The sequence below is a fragment of the Macrobrachium nipponense genome, chromosome 12 (assembly GCF_015104395.2).
Source record: "Macrobrachium nipponense isolate FS-2020 chromosome 12, ASM1510439v2, whole genome shotgun sequence".
NCBI classification, from domain to species: Eukaryota; Metazoa; Arthropoda; class Malacostraca; order Decapoda; family Palaemonidae; genus Macrobrachium; species Macrobrachium nipponense.
This window is the reverse complement of record NC_087205.1, coordinates 46900600-46918099: the sequence shown is the minus strand read 5'-3', so window position 1 is coordinate 46918099 and position 17500 is coordinate 46900600. Positions and strand designations below refer to the sequence as shown.

Sequence of the window (17500 nt, the reverse complement as noted above, 5' to 3'; positions counted from 1 at the left end):
AAGTTCAAATTTGAGCTTTTTTTCTCAGAAGGAGGACGTTGCTTTATACATTAATCGTCCCCACTATAATTAAAATGAGATGTTTATTTATAGAAGTTATTTTTAACTCTACTTTAGAGTACCTATTTCTCTGTCTTTCCATGCTAGCAATATATTTAAATGCATTCTTTAACTTACAATCAATGGAAGATATAATGTCTAGAGTTACCTGGTTTATCGTTATGTTGGAGGCGCTTGTCTACCGTCAACGATAACTGAATCTCCAGCGCCAGTATACACCAATCTCTGCTTGTTGGCACTGATACCTGGGGATCGGCACTATTATCGCCAATTTTCGGTTATCGTCATGCTGTTGGGAACGGAACCCCTGCCGATAACCGGGGACTGCCTACTGTATGGTAGTCAGTGTATCCATAAAGTTCAAGGTGACATAATTTCTTGGAGTGACTCATTCAGGACATATTGAAAGTTTTAGCCTTAATCATATCTCTACAAAAGGATGCGCAAGTTTCACTAAAGTTGTGCAACAACCTTATTGAACGACTCTATTTAATGATCATTTGTCTTACTGTAATTAATCTAAAAATTTGATTAATCCAAAGTTACAGGACTGCAGTATGATATTACTTACCTGTAAATTATTAAAGAAAGAATGGGCTTTTACCAGTGATTAAGAAAGCATTTAGATTGGGCACGAATTATGAGAATAACATTGTTCACACTATTATTCTCCAACTTCAGTTATGGATATATCTTAGGGGTTGGTGAAAAAGGTAAGGATGGAACTAGTTAAAGGAATTCCCAAAACTAAGTATATTTTGTTGAAAATGGTAAGGATAAAACAAGATAAAGGAATCCAGAAAACGTCTTATAAATGTATTTAACAAGTAAATTGAAACGGAACTACACCATTCCAGAGTAAATCTTATTGTAGTAAATGTTATGTAGCATTATTGGAAATAAAATTAAGGTACAAACATTTACACAATTGTAGTAACTTTGTATTTTTTGTTTTTTTTCTATTTTTGTAAAGCTAAATTACAGATAGTGAAGATCAAGTTTCATAAACATCATTGTGTATTTTTTAGCTGATGTCAGTATTCATTTCTTCTCATGGTATAACTTTATGGTGTCTGTAATTTTAGGTGCATCTCATCAAGAATCTCCAGCATCTGATATAGAGTTGCCAAGGGGTCGGCCATTCCATCGTTCCATATCTGTGACAGTTGCCACATCAGGCCAGGACTGGAGCTCAGCAGCAGCATCTGCATCTGCATCACAGCATGATCATGATCAAAAGGCCGTTGTTGTTCTTAGAAAACGTAACAATAGTAGTGGAGAGAATGCAGGTAAACTATTAAGAATATCCATTACTTATACTTTTGAATGCAGTTTATGCATGAAAAATCAATCGTATAATTTCACAATAACATTGAGTAATTTTGGAGGGACATTTGATCCCATTTCTTGTAGATTTGTATTACATTTCAAGGTTTTGGCAGAAAATTAAATAATAAACAATTTTGGTCCAAATATTCTGCACACTTGAAAGGATTTCACCAAAGTATGGCGATAGTGTGTGTGTGTGTGTGTTTGTCTGTGTGCGTGACATGGATAATAGAGTAGAATGTATTTTAATGTGCATCTAACCTATCTGATTTCTAGGACATTTACATGAGGATTTCCAAGAATATTTGGTTGCATATAGACCAATTTCATGATTACATTTAGAAGTCTCCAAAGGACTTTTTTCAATTTATAACTTTTGTCGAGCCTAGAGTTTCATAGAATTTCTGCCTCTAGGAGAGCCAAATGTTACTAGTATTTTGATTAAACTGTGATGCAAGGTATCTGGGTTCCCTACCTGCTTGGCTAACATGGAGATACTGTATTTGAATTCTCTTGTGATTTGTTTATTTCAAGAGCACTTTGTGCAAGAAGAGATGAACACACCACACACCGTTCCTTTATACTTACTATTTTTCAAATTATATATATACCATACATACATACATAAACATAATATATATATATATATATATATATATGTATATATATATATATTTATATATATATATATATATATATATATTTATATATATATATATATATATTTATATATGTATATATTATATATATATATATATATATATATATATATATATGATATATATATATATATATATATATATATATATATATATATATATATTATATATGTTATATATATATATATATATATATATATATATATATATATGATCTATAATATATATATATATATATTATATATATATATATATATATATATATCTATATACATATATATATATATATATATATATATATATATATATATATATATATATATATTATGAACCTCAGTTTTCTTACATAATCCATTCCAGAACCTCCCTCGAAATCTGAAATGTACGAAAACCGAAAATGATAATTCCCATAAGGAATAATGTAAATACAATTAATGCATTCCAGACCCCCCAAAATATTTTTAAATATACATTTTATAAGGAATAAACAAAGTTTTACATTCAGAAAACAATGAGAAATATACTAAATGACCAATGAAATGAATAAATGAACATTTAATATCACTCTTACCTTTATGGAAAAAGCTTGTTTGCGTATGGAAGATGGAGAGGAGGGGGGAGGAAGGAGTAGAGGTTATTGTTTGGAAGGGGAATCTCCCTCCAGAAGGACTTCAGGTATCAAGGACCTATCTGGGGTTACTTCTCTTCATTTTTTACTGGCATTATCTGAGGTTACTTCCCCTCTTTGTTTTTTACTGGTACTAGGACCGGTTTGAGAGTTACTAGACCCCTGTTGCACAACAAAACTGTCCAGAGACATTTGTTTCTGGCATTTCTTTAAAATTTTCCTAAAGTTAAACACGACATTGTCATTGAACATGTTGGAGACACGGATTACAACTTCTTTGTTGGAGCAATAATTCGCCACAGAATTTTTTACATCATTCCACTTTACAAACATGTCCTTAATCCCTGAAGTAGGTACATTATGTATGCCCACTCATTTTCTAAAATTTTCAAACCAGTCTCTGCTGTTCTTAAATTCACTAACAGCAGCACTTGATATAGTCAGTTTTTCACTGAGATTGGCATGCAACTTCCTCCAACACCTTGCTATGAGCTCTTTCTTGAATTCCATGGTTTTTCTCGCCATTTTTACATAAGGGCTAGCTCTTGGAACTTCCTTTGGTCCATGATGGCTTATTTAGCAGTTGCTCTCAAATGAAAAAGCACAAAAACAATGACCACAAAAGCAGAATGGGTCATGAAAGAAGATGGGATGCTTTGCTTGAGCGCTTGATACAGACCTGGCCACACGCTGGGCCCCAGCTGGAGTGTTTGTGAGTGTGCAACAACAGAGGAGACGTACGATAACCAAGACAAAATTTTGTAGAAAAATTCTTATAAAACCAAAAGGTACGAAAAGAGAGTCATACAAAAACCAAGGTTTGACCATACATATATATATATATATATATATATATATATATATATATATATATATATATATATATATATATATATATATATATCGATATAGATATATCGATATAGATATAGATATATATATATATATATATATATATATATATATATAGATATATTATATAGATAGATATATAGATATATATATAGATATATACAGTGGACCCGAGTTCTCCTGATTTGCGGACTCACCGATTCGCGGATTTCTCTCTTGGCCATGTCTACCCATTATTTGCGGGGGATTTGCCTATTTGCGGGATTTTTCTGGCGAAAATAATCACTAATTAGTGTATTTTGATGTTTTTTTCATGACTAAATACATTTTTATGGTACAAAAATGATTTACTAATTTTTAAATGCTAATATTGATTAATACTGTATTAGTATGTTCAATAAGATTAAATGATATCACATAATAATGAAAATAGTAATTTCTCTCTCTCTCTCTCTCTCTCTCTCTCTCTCTCTCTCTCTCTCTCTCTCTCTCCTACAGAGATGTATGGTTTTTTTGTATGATAAATAAATGATTTACTGTTTTCAAATATTAATATATACAGCAATAATATCAATTCATTAAAGAAAATACTAATTGTAATTAGTAGGGGGTTTGTTTTAGTATATAAAAAAATTTGAAAAAATTTATGTAAGAATGAAGGAAATCCCAGTCTTCTCTCTCTAACTCCAGGTACTAAAGCTGTCAATTATCAAGTAATGGGACTGGAGGGGGAGGAGCTTTTGTGTTGTAGCCACCAAGTGTTCATGCAATTTCTCTCTCTCTCTCTCTCCCTCCTCATTTACTGAGACTCAAGAATTTTTATAGTACGTACATGTACTATATGTTTTGAATGCTTTCAAATAATAGTAATAACAATAATAATATAACTGTAATTACAAAATTCATATTACATGATAGTATTTTAAAGAAATACAATAATCTATCCATTTCACTTTTAATTAAGGATAACTCTCTCTCTCTCTCTCTCTCTCTCTTTTGCCACACAAGATATGTATGTCATAGTGGTAACTCCCTCCCTCTGTTTTGCTGGAAGCATTATAAGTATTGTCTTTGAGAACCGATAGATACACTCTCTCTCTCTCTCTCTCTCTCTCTCTCTCTCTCTCTCTCTCTCTCTCTCTCTCTTCTCTTACTGAGATGAAAGAATTTTTATGGTATTTTGTAAAATGTTTATTGATATTTTCTGTTGTTAATAATAATAATAATAATAATAATAAAACTGTAATTACAAAATTTGTAAGTGGTACTATTTTAAAGAGATAAAAATTACCTTTCCATTTCACTTGTAAGGATAACTCGTCTCTCTTACTGAGATGGGAAAATTTTATGGTAGATGCATATGTTTATTATCATCATCAAATAATAATAATAATGATAATAATAATAACAATAACTAATTTCAAATTAAAATTCTTCCCTTTGTTTTTTTCTGTATCAGTTTCCCTACCTTCTCATAACTCCAGTGACACTTGGAGCTGGGAAGCTGTCAAACATGTCAAGTAATGGTGCCATACAATGGTCAACGAATTTAATGGTTTTTACGCAATCTCTCTCTCTCTCTCTCTCTCTCTCTCTCTCTCTCTCTCTCTCTCTCTCTCTCTCTCTCTATGCTGCAAGTATTAGAAGTACGTATGTATGTACGTATATACCTTTATGGGCACGAATGTTTAGGATTACTTTGAAATTATATTAATACAATCTTTAAGATTAATACATTAACATGATAATAATTTAAGGTAAATTTGATGTAGGATGTTACATAAGGTATACATTTGGTATTTCTCTCTCTCTCTCTCTCTCTCTCTCTCTCTCTCTCTCTCTCTCTCTCTCTCTCTCTCTCTCCTGTGGAACTCCTTCTTCTTGGCTGTAAAGAGATGAAAATGAGTTTCCAACTTTAACCTTGAACCTTCGATTTTTTAGGAAAGCTTGGATGAATAATGGCAATTCTCCTCGGAATTCATAATCATGGAGTGTCTTTAAAAATACCATATCTCCAGGTTGTATCATAAGCTTTCTCCAGGTCAAAGAAAACTGATACATGATGTTTTCTGGAGATGAAAGCCTCGCATATTGAATTTTCTAGACGCACTAAGATGTCAGTACAAGAACGCATTTGACAAAAGCCACACTGGGCTGGAGTTATAAGGCCCTTCTTTTCTAAGATCCATATAAGTCGCACATTGACCATTTTTTCCATTAACTTACATATGCATGATGTTAGAGCAATAGGTCGATAACTAGACGGAATAGTACCATCTTTCTGTTTGCTTTGTGCATTAACGGCATTGCCTCTGTGATTCCTAAAGATATAATGTTTTCCTTATTTGTTGATGACCTCTCTCTATCGTTTGCAGCCTCACGAATGGCAGTGGCTGAGAGAAAAATGCAGCTGGCTATTAACAAAATTGTGGAATGGGTAGAAAAAAGGGGTTTTAAGTTCTCTACATCGAAAACTCTTGCTATTCATTTCTGCCGCATTAGGGGTGTACACCCTGATCCTGACCTCTACATACATGATCAGAGGATATCATGTAAGGAAGAGGCACGTTTTTTGGGATTACTGTTCGACAAAAGAATGACTTGGGTACCTCACCTAAAAGATCTGAAAGTCAGGTGTATGCAAGCTCTGAATGTTTTAAGAGTGCTTTCCCATACATCTTGGGGAGCAGATAGGAATCACCTAATGATCCTCTACAAAGCCATAGTGGCATCAAAATTAGCATATGGTTGTCAGGTATACTCTTCAGCCTCGAAATCAAAACTAAATATTTTAGATTTGATACATAATGCAGGAATAAGGATTGCGAGTGGTGCCTTTAAATCATCTCCAATCCCAAGCCTTTTGGTAGATTCAGGGGAACTGCCTCTGGATTCATATCGTCAGATATCACTTGCTTGATACTGGCATAGAATCCAGAGGATTCCTGACTCGTTAACTTGCCAAGCAGTTTTTAATGACAAATATTTTAGCCTTTATGAACGTAATCTGCGTTATCCAAAACCTTTTGGATACAGAGTTTTAAAAATTTTAGAAGATTACTCTATTCCAAAGGTCAAAGTCTGGCCATTTAAGTGTTCTGCTATGCCCCCTTGGAGGCTTCCTTCTGTGGAGCACTGCAGGTTCTTCACTGGTAGCAAGGAAGAAATGAGTGCCGAGATGCTGCGCATCTCCTTTTTAGAACATTTGGCGGACCATGATGGTTCAGTCATAGTTTTTACAGATGGATCCAAGTCTGAAGCAGGCGTTGGCTATGGAGTTGTATTTCCCAATTTTAATAAGAGTGTAAGGCTACCAGATCAGGCATCCATTTTTTACAGCAGAGTGTTATGCAATCCTAATTGGCCTTGAAGAGATTGCCTGTCATTCTGGAGAACAATTTGTTTTATGTTGCGATTCACTGAGTGTCTTGCAAGCTGTTGGTCATTTTAATTCACTCCATCCTATTGTTATTGAAATTTTAGAGTGGCTTCAGTTGCTTAAGATTAGTGGTAGGAAAGTATCTTTCTGTTGGTCCCCTGCACATGTTGGTGTGGCAGGAAACGAAGTAGCAGGCTCACTTGCCAAAACAGCTGTCAACCAAAGTAACATAGCTAGGTGTGCACTCCCTACAAATGATATGTATCCAGTCATTAAAGCAGTGTTCCTTGATTCCTGGAAATTTGCATGGGAGCTAGAAAACCAAAAAATGAAAGAAATAGCTACTACCATCTTTCCTTGGAAGTATTCACCAATGAGTAGGCAAAGAGAAGTAATACTCTGTCGGCTTAGAATAGGCCATACAAAAATGACACATGGCTTTCTTATGAGTGGGGCTCATCAGCCTTATTGTGACGACTGCTTGGTACCATTGACAGTCCACGTGACAGGGGAACTGAGGATGGTTTTTCCCTTACCAAGATTTTAGGGACGGATTTTATTGAAAGTGCCCTGTTTGATTTTATTAATGCCACTGGTATTTTAAATAAAATTTAATTTATACTATAAATTTTGTAAGTTTATAGGTTTTACGATTATTAATTTTTATTTATTTGTTTATTTTTTTTTCTTATCATGGGGATTTTCCTTTCTTAAATATGCATTATATATTCCATTGTAGTGGCGTCAATAACCATTAGCAGTTGTGATGCCAGATAATCTTTAATAAATCAGTCAATCAATCTCTCTCTCTCTCTTACTGAGATGAGATCATTTTTATGGTACATGTATGTAATAAGTTTATTATTAATATTTTCCAATGATAATACTATAATATGTATAATAATAACACTATAACTGTAATTACAAAATTCATATGTGAGTATCTTAAATACAATAATCTTTCCATTTCACTTTTAAATACTGTAAAGACAATCTCTCTCATCTCTCTCTTCCTCCCATCTCTCTCTGTCTCGTCTCATGCTCTCTCTCCTCTCTCGGAATTCCTCAAACTCTTCTCTCTCTCTCTCTTTTCTTGGGCTGCAAGTGTTAGAAGTTACTTTAACTGTATGTACCTATATACCTTTTAATGGTACTTAATTTTTTAGAATTACTTTGGAAATTATATTAATACAATCTCTAAGATTAATTACATTGAATATGATAAATAATGTTAAGGTAAATTTGATGTAGGATGTTACATAACGATATAAACATTTGGTGTTTCTCTCTTCTCTCTTCGTCCTCACTGTATTTTTCCAGACTCGATCTTCTCTCTTTCCTTGTCTGTCCCTTCGTCGGATATACGTCTCTTTCTCATCATTCTCGTCTCTCTCTCTCTCTCTCTCTCTTCGTCAGCAAAAGAATTGATATACAGACAATCATAATTGTTCAGTCGTCTCTTGCTCTCTTCTGTGGAAAAGTTATATGTATGTATTTATCCTCTGGATGGAGAGGGTCAGAATTCTCTATAAGAGGGTGGCACTGTGCTGGGCACTAGTGCAGAGAGACTCTTGGCTCTTGTAAGGTTTCCAAAAACCTCAATGCCGTATTCCCTTCCTCCTTTGACCTCTCTGAGGTCGGTTTGATGATGCCATTGGGGTCCTTGAATGATTCAAGCCCTTTGAAGATTCTGCAGGGGCATCGGCTCCAGCTGCTGCGACAACTGGGGCCTTGGCACTCGTCCCCGTTCCTAATGCTGCGTGGCTCGGTTCTATGAGTTCTTCGGCCAAATAGGATTCGGCAGGGTCATTACTCCGGGACCGGTTAGCTGCTGACGGAGGGGGATTGGGCGAGGTAATGGTCTTCGGGATTGCCTTACCCACTGGGAGGACCGACTCTGGGGCGGTCTGCGAGGCCACACCATTGGTGGAGTGTCCACTATCGTCATGGGGGTCCTGGAATATTCCTATTGGAATTGGCTCTTCCTTGACTGCCGGCATGGGTAGTGGGGCCAAGCCAGCAGAGGGAGAACGACCAGGACTTAGAGCTCCAAGAGGAAGACTTGAGTCTTGCCCTGGCACTGGCACCGAGGCCATCCTGGCTTAGTGGAAGGACTCGAACGTGGCTCAACATCCATGAAAGATGGAGCCTGGCACTGCCTGGCACCTTCAAGAGGCACTGGCTGTGCAGAGGTAGTTCTTGGAGGCCCGTGGAACGGGTCTGGAGCTATGTGAGGGCGGGGGCCCTGATACGGTTTAAAGGTAGGAGACTTTGAATCTTGTCTTAGCAGGACATCATAACCTCATGGTATATAGGTTGCTTCTGTCATGGTACATATCTTAGAACGCTGAGGTCATGTAACTCAACCGGACAGTAGGTAGGAATATCTTAACATTGTTGAGGCTCTCTATCATTATGAATTGGTGCTTATCAACCTTAGCTCCGTAAGGAATTTTATCCTCTCGGATGATGGAGACTTGCGCACCAGTGTCGTCGAAAGCTCGGACCTGGTGGGCAGGATAGCGACCTCTGGGAGGTGCAACAAATATGGGGCCCTGAGTAGGGGCTCCTAGAGTGGATGGATTCGTCACGGCCATAGCAATGGCAGATACAGGAGCTTTCTTGGGGCATCCCTCCCAGGTAGCAGTGTGCCCATGCACTCTGCATGTGTCACAGAAACTTTAACTAAAATCAGGCCTGGGCCTGTTGTTTCTGTTCCATTGGCCATTGTTTGTGTTATTATGATTGGGTAGTCCATTTGGAGGAGTGGCAGCAGCTTGCTGAGGAGGATCCACCTTTGAGAGGCACTGCTCTGTGGTGTGACTTGGTTTGTTTAGATTCCCACACACAGATTACCGATGTAACTGCCGTTTTCTTCAAAGCCACAGGGATGAGATAAAGAAAAGACACAGATCCTGTTACTCACGTCACACTTTATTAAAAATTTGATATAAAGTTTAAGTTGATATCACTAAACATTTTAAACCAACTTAAAGCTTTAAATCACTTAACACTAGGCACTACAGCTTAAGTTGACCATTACTGTAAGGGCTTATAGTAGGTCATTACTCCAAGACATGAGAACTAATGATGAGTACTTTGCTAGTAGTACAAGGCAACGAGGTTCAAGAAACTGAAAACAACAAAATATACAAACTTACTAAAACTGTTAAATAGAAATTCTGTAATAAACAAAGAATTGACAATAGTTTGATATAACTTCAAAGCACCACAAACATGAAATAGAATATATACAAATTTCAGTAAAGAAATAAACGTACTTCTGTGTTACTCTAAGCTACATCCAATACAAGCGAAACGAATTTCCAAAGAAGTGTTCTTTACACTTTGAAGACTTCCTCTACTCTGTCAGTCATAAAAAAAAAACCTTGATCCTGTTTCCAGTAACTTATAACTGTTACAGTGTAATTCCAACACTGATAACTACCAGGATAAACAATCTGTTCAAGAACTACTCAACAACAATTAACAAAAACAAATTACATACAGCCGTAACAATCCAAAATAGACTGAACAATGTTTACATGTAAAATGGACAAAATATCTATAATACAATTTAACCCTAATCACCAATTTAAAAAACATAGCTTATTATATGATTATATACACAACTAGTTTCTATAAAAAGCTACATTTACATCCGAGGAAGGTTATTGGGGCGCTGGGTAGGCTGAGAGGTTGCACCAGGTGTGAGGGGGAGAGCAGGACGTATTTTCTTCATTAAAGAATTCTGCAATGGATGGTGGGTGTCATAGGCGTCTGCCCATTTACAGCACTCCAAAAGTCTTAGGGGCCTTGTCCACCAAGTGGGTGGCAAGATCAGGGGGGGCGTAGGCAAGAAAGTCCTCTAATTGAAAGAGTTCTAAGACCTCCTCAACAGATGTTGCGTTGGAGGCCTTCGTCCACCTACGGAGTGCCGATGTCTTCTTGGCTGCCCACTCTGTCCACGTCTGGTTAGCCTCCTTGGGCATATTCCTCCATTTCTGCCTCCACCGGTCTGGGGTCAATTTGGAAGCCCCAAGGATTGCCTCTTGTGCGAGGTTGAGATCTTGTCGCTCATTCAGGGGAAGGGCCTCGAATGCAGTTCGCCCTTTGCCAGCGAGATGCTTGCCAAGGAGGAGGGCCACTTCCTGAGGGGTTGGATTGAAGTTCCCGAACACCTGCTCGACATGATCGAGCCAGGTGTCGGGTTCGTTATTGTCCCAAGCCCTAATGAGGCCGCCCATGCTGTAGAGGTGAGAGGGCGCAGGAGGCGTGGGACTCGGGGGTGCCAGAGTGGCACTCTGGACTGCCATAGCCAGTTCATGTGCCCTTTCAGCTGCTTTTCTTCTTTCTTGTGCTTTCCTCTCCTTCTCCTGTTTGGTTGCTCTCTCTTGGGCTGCTTCATTCAGGCTATCATTCACCCAATTGATCAGCTTTGCGCCCTCCAGCCCCAGGGCTCTTCCGCAGCACTGGAGGAGGCTAAGGCCTTCTGTGAAGGCCTTAGCCTCCTCCAGTGCTGCGTTACTGGCCATCTCTTTAGCCATAAAATGCTAGTAGACTAGCCTGGGAATAATGGGGTGCAAAACAGCAAATGTCGCCAGAGGTATGCGGAAATGCTCGACGCAGACTTGGCAAGATGACCGTAAATCCCTGCTAACACAGTTACTACTGGTGCGTAGTGCGGCAGAGAACTCAACGCCGGTTATGGATTTGGTAATAAATTTCGTAAAATAAAACGAAATGATCTGGTCACGCAATTGCCAATATGGGTTTGTACAGTAAAAGAAAAAAATAAAAATTTCAGTCACGAAATTCACGGAAACTCAATGTAAAACGTGACAAATAAATGTCGTAAAGGCGGAAACTTCAACGCCAGCACGGGTTTGTAAGGTAAAAAGGGAAAGAAAAAAAAATCTAGTCGCGAAATTCACGGAATCCTTACGTGAAAATGTAGCAAATGAATGTTGTAAGGCGGAAATTCAACTCCAGTACGGCTTTATGAATACAAGGAAAAATCTGGTCACGAATTCACAGAACCTTACGTGAAAATGTGGCAAATACAGTTGATAATAAAAAATGTATATGGGATCTCCCTTTTGTTTGTTTTTTATGTATATCGTTTGAGGATGGAGACGGGAAGTGGATAAAATATTCTTTTTCTTTGTTACCAACGCAAATCCCTTGAACCTAGCTTTGCTCAGAATAGTTTGTATACATTAAAAAATGAAGAAGAAAACCCAGGATAAAATCTCTCTAACCCTATAAAAATACACCGCTTCTTTTCCCTTGCTTTCGCGAACCTAAAACCCTCCTGTCCGCAAACTTAAAACCCCGGAGAATTAAGCCGCACACAGGCCGTCTGGACAGAAATGTATGAATCACAACTATTTTCAAGGCCGTGTTGGTACTACACTCTGGGTAACATATGCCCTTGTTCGAAATGCAAAAGTATTTGCCCTTATTTGATTACTTTCTGCGCAGAGAATAACAAAAAGAAAACGTTTACCTTTGATTTTGCTCATCCTATCGTTAAGAATGTTTTACGCTAACACTTTGTTTTTTCTTTTCTTACTTATTGACTCATCTATTCCTTTGGATAGATTTCGAGCCACGTGGCCGGGGAATTTAAAGATCCTATCCCACGGTTTAGACCTGCGAGATTCGCCAGTGAGAGAGAGAGAGAGAGAGAGAGAGAGAGAGAGAGAGAGAGAGAGAGAGAGAGACGAGAGAGAGAGAGAGAGAGAGAGAGAGAGAGAGAGAGAGAGAGAGAGAGCACGTGTTGTTTCACATAAAAAAATAACATACGAAATATCTTTACAGTGTGGGATTCGCGATTAACTAGCAATTAACGAAGTATAGTACTTATTTTCGTTTTGAAACTTACTCCCTAACCTCTATTCTTCATCCAACGGCACATAACATTAAAATTTCTCTCTCGAGCTTTGGTCTATCAGCCTACACGTGGTCTATTTCCTATCGCTATAAAGGCAGTCAGATTTTATATATCCCTAACTAGAATATTTAGTTCTACACAAATACTAAAAAATATAATAAAATTTACCTTATTCCTGTTTTGGAAAATTTGGAAACCTTGCTTTAGCTTGCTCATAAAAATATTAAGGAATTCAGAATCATTTCTTTCGTGATTTTAGCTTAACAATCGTTACTATGAAATCCTGGTTTAAGTCGCCAATATTCAAAATACCACCTCAAGTCCTCCCAGAAATGCAATTTCACCGAAAATTTAGGCCTTGACTGGAGGACGAGGGGTTTGAACAAAGAAAAAAAACTAAACTTCTCAGGTATAAGGCCGATTTTACTGAGGAGGGAGGAATTTACATAAAAGCTGGACTCTAGTTATACAAGCACTGTATTTACAAGAATTTACAGAGGTCTAGGACCACAAGGGGCGGGGGAGCGCTTTCAGTCCACCCAAATGTGGCGGGAGCAGTTCAGCCACGGCGTTTAGAAAATTGCGCAACGGATCAAGATTGCAAGCTTCAAGGATTTCCAATTCCTACCACAACCAGGCACAGCGTTTGTCTGCAAATAGAGGACACAGGTATAAGGCAGGGGGGGGCACATGAGGGCGAATGTTACTCACTACTTTCTTTCAATCAAAAGGCCACTCATGGGGGAATGAAATGACTGGGAAATTTACTCAGCAGAAAACTATTTCGTGGCATAAATTCACTAGGGGGATGTTACTAGTATCACAGGGGAGTAATTATAGAATTGACCCCAGATGGCGGGGGAGGGGGTGGGGGGGGGGAATGAAAACTGCACAAGTCGCCTTGGAAAAGGAAATGAAATACAGACAAAGGTAAAAACAATTCCCTGGTTGAAATGGAACTTCCCTACAGTACCTTATGGATGAGGTTGGTTGTCTTCTCCTTGATGTCTTGGCACTATGGACTTTAAGATATACTTGGGGCTTCCCAAAGCATGGGAAAGCCAGGCCCAGGAGAGGGGGGGGGGGGGGGGCCAGCACTTTCTGGTAAGGAGCAAGGCTCTGACCTGTCCTAGGTCTGGTGTTCTTCTGAGGATGGCCTGCTGCTTTCCAGGCCTTTTGAAGTGGTGCCTCTGCAGGGGGGTAATTCCAAGCACCAATGGGAAAAGAGATAGCTTTTTCAAGAGAAGAAGGGAGAATAGAGAGAATGGGTTCTTTCCAAGTGGAAGGGGCAACTTGTATATAACATAGATGCATTAAACTTGGGTACAAGACTATTTCTTTCCTTGGTTCTAGCTTAAAATCTTGAACAATATATATTGTGTATATATATATATATATATATATATATATATATATATATATATATATATATATATATATATACATATGTAATGGGGAGATTCCCTCATTATTCATTTGGTAAGCGTGTAGCCCGAACCGAACGTCAGGCAAACTAATACACACAGCCTTTCTCTCTCTCTCTCTAAGCGACCCCTCTCTCTCTCTCTCTCTCTCTCTCTCTCTCTCTCTCTCTCTTCTCACCGACACCTCTATCTCTCTCTCTCCACCTCTTTCTCTCCACTCTAACAGGTAATGAAAATGAGAGAGTCGCATCATCAAAATAAACATTTATTAACAAGGAATAAATAATGAATCAATTCTATTAAAACCCCAACAGTAAAATGTCTAATAGTAATGGTAGTCACCATTAGTCACCAAAAGTCTATTTCCATCGGGAACTCCCTGTCCCCCTCATTGCCAGAACCTTCTGTTTCAAAGACACAGAATACATCCCATAAGTACACATAAGTTTAACAACAAAATCAAAGATCAGATATTCTTAAAAATGTCAAACAGACAACAAGCCACTCTTTGGCTAAAGTAATTTAACTCACCCAAGCAACCGGACTATTTCGCACACTCAATAAAAAACTCCCGGCGAGCACCACGGCATCTTGCCTTTCTCTCGAAGACGCCTATATCAAAATCCCCCATAGACTTGTGTATGTTACACTTTTAACAGAAAGAGGCGCACACGCACATACGAACACACAGTTCGTTAACGCCTCACGATTACTGGCCGCAACCAGTTTCACAAAGGCACTTTGAGAAGAGTTAATAAACTCAGTACATTGACTTGTCTAACTAAGCAGTTTTACCTCACGCCACCCATAGAAACTCATTGTTCAGCTACTCTTGGGTCGTCGCCTCTCACTGTTCTCCACATTCCATAACTCAAAGGGAACACATTGGCAATATATTATTAATCAAAACCCCTAGGCCTAATAGTGCTCGGCCACCTCATGCTAGCCCCCGCCTAGCATAATAGCTTATATAATCTAAAAAACATTGGCCGGCTTAAAATAAAATATAAGTAATAACTGCACGTCTCTGGCATTGTAAAATAAAGTCTTATCACGCTTTATCTCCAAATAACACTAGACGCATTTTCTCTCATTTTTTCTGCATTTCGGATTCTTGAATATCCCTCTTTGCTTGTCTGCAACTAGCTGCACAGACAGTAGACTGTAGGAAGACGGAATGCCTCCCTCATTGTAGAAGACTTCTCACGACTTCTGCAGATCCCCAAAAGACACGCTGTAGAATTCACGCGATCACCATCATGGAAACTCTTGTAATCACCAAAAACGGCAGCAACCTCACGGCTGGTGGACGTCTTGCTGGCGTTGGGAAATCACTTTGGTGTGTTAGTATGTCAGTCAAGTCACTGGTCAATCTAAGAAAATTAACCCAGACATACCACTTCTATCAAACAATGATCTCAAAAAGTCAGAAATACTAACTGAACGTCTCCCAATTAACTCCCTTTAATATGACTACTAAATCATAAGTCATTATCACAACTCTCAAAGAAAAAAAAAACATCAAGTTCTCCAACTCAATTCTCCAAACTCACACATCAGCACACACAACTCAGAAATCACAGCAACTCCACGGACTTGTGTCAGCAATGGCTAACTTCCAAAAAAGGAGAAAAGAAAAAATCAACGGCATTGTCAACTATCTCCCGTGACTCACAAGATGTCAAGCAATTATCTGCTGCACTCATAAAAAAAGGAAAAAAAACAAAACTAATGTGTTGTTAGTTCCTCCCAAAATTCAAAAAAGATTTCACCACCCTTGACAGCATTAAAACGCCCACGTATTAGTATATATATATATATAAAAACTCAGTATCAGAAATATCAGCAAAATCACCAAAATTTGCTATCATCAAAATCACCAGTATCAGTATAAAAAAAATATCACCAATGTTAATGCTTGTCCATTCTCCAAGGAATTCAGCAAAAAAACTCAGCAAAAGTTCAGCAAGATTCAACACATTTCACCAAGATTCAGCCAGATTCATCAAGATTCAGCAAAAGTCTTCCCCCATGAATGACCGAAATATTCTCCAAAGTCACAAAAACTCAACAAATAATTAAGACAAGACTTCTCCCATTAATTCATTGTAATAATTCTCCATGAATAATTATCTGTAATAATTATAAAATAATCTCCCACGAAATATCTCAAATCTCTCGTAAAACAAGTCAAGTAATGATAATTATACTTAAGCAACCCTCCCGTAACACATCTCAAGTATAATAATTATCAATAATAACAATAACTCTCCATAGCAATAATTCTCTTGCAAAGATCTCAAGTAAAGGTAAATTCAAATAGCTTACACTAGTATTGCTGAATCCTATGGTATACCACCATTTCCACACCCACACAATCAACACCATTTACGGCATCAGGCAACACCATTCGGCACCATTTTCAAAGTAATCTCTCCAACACAATAAAAAAAAAAATAATAATCTGTGTCTCCCCATTATATTTGTGTCTTCCAAGGCACAAGGAAAACATACACCCATACAATGTATTTCAATTCTCTTTCTATTTCCTCTTCTCTTCATCGAAGGGAGAAAAAAAAATCTCTTTTCTAAAAAAAAAAAAAGACTCTACGGGCGTTTCACTTCATCAACTAATCAATCAGCTGATGTCCTGGCATTGAAAATTCATTGTCAAGGGCAAATCCATCCCCCAACTCCCCGACAAAGAAAAAAAAGGAGTACACCCCCAATGAGAGAAAAAAAGGTTTCTCCCTCCCGTTGAGCATTGAAACATCCCTCAGTCAAGCGGCAGAACACTCCCCCGAGGCATACCAGTAGTACCCATCAGTAGTACCCATCTTGCAATACCCTCCCTCGAGGCAGGCCATACTCCCCTTGCAATGAGCCTCTCTGCTCGGTAAGCAGAAATGTGCTGAGCCTGTGAAATTCAGTGGCCGCTCTTGTCTCCAAGCCAAATATGCTTATCTAAGCACAGTTCACATGTATAAATACATCTTATACACTCTTATATTAAACAAAGACGAATATGTCTATTATAAACACGTGTGAATAAAGAAAACACGTCACTTCTGCTACTATGGGCAAAGAAAAAAAATTTTTGACCTCTTGAACCAACCCCATTACACTGAATTATTTAAAAAAACATACATAACACTCTTTAACACTCACCATTCCATAATGGGAACAAAAGAACTCGGAATTCGCGTAAGACACGGCAGTGATACATGCACGATTGTCTTGGGATGCATTCGACATCACACAAGCAAAAGTCAC

At 38.0% G+C, this 17500-nt stretch overlaps 1 protein-coding gene across 11 annotated transcripts in view; it reads left to right on the top strand.

The window, feature by feature from the left end:
• The window catches only part of LOC135224515 (E3 ubiquitin-protein ligase MYCBP2-like), a 1655355-nt gene that overhangs the window by 1389798 nt on the left and 248057 nt on the right, over positions 1 to 17500 (top strand). For all 11 annotated transcript variants that reach the window (XM_064263565.1, XM_064263560.1, XM_064263570.1 and 8 more), the window contains one exon: positions 1146 to 1349. In XM_064263565.1, the coding sequence (XP_064119635.1) occupies positions 1146 to 1349 (204 nt within the window). The remainder of the gene's footprint in view (positions 1 to 1145; positions 1350 to 17500) is intronic.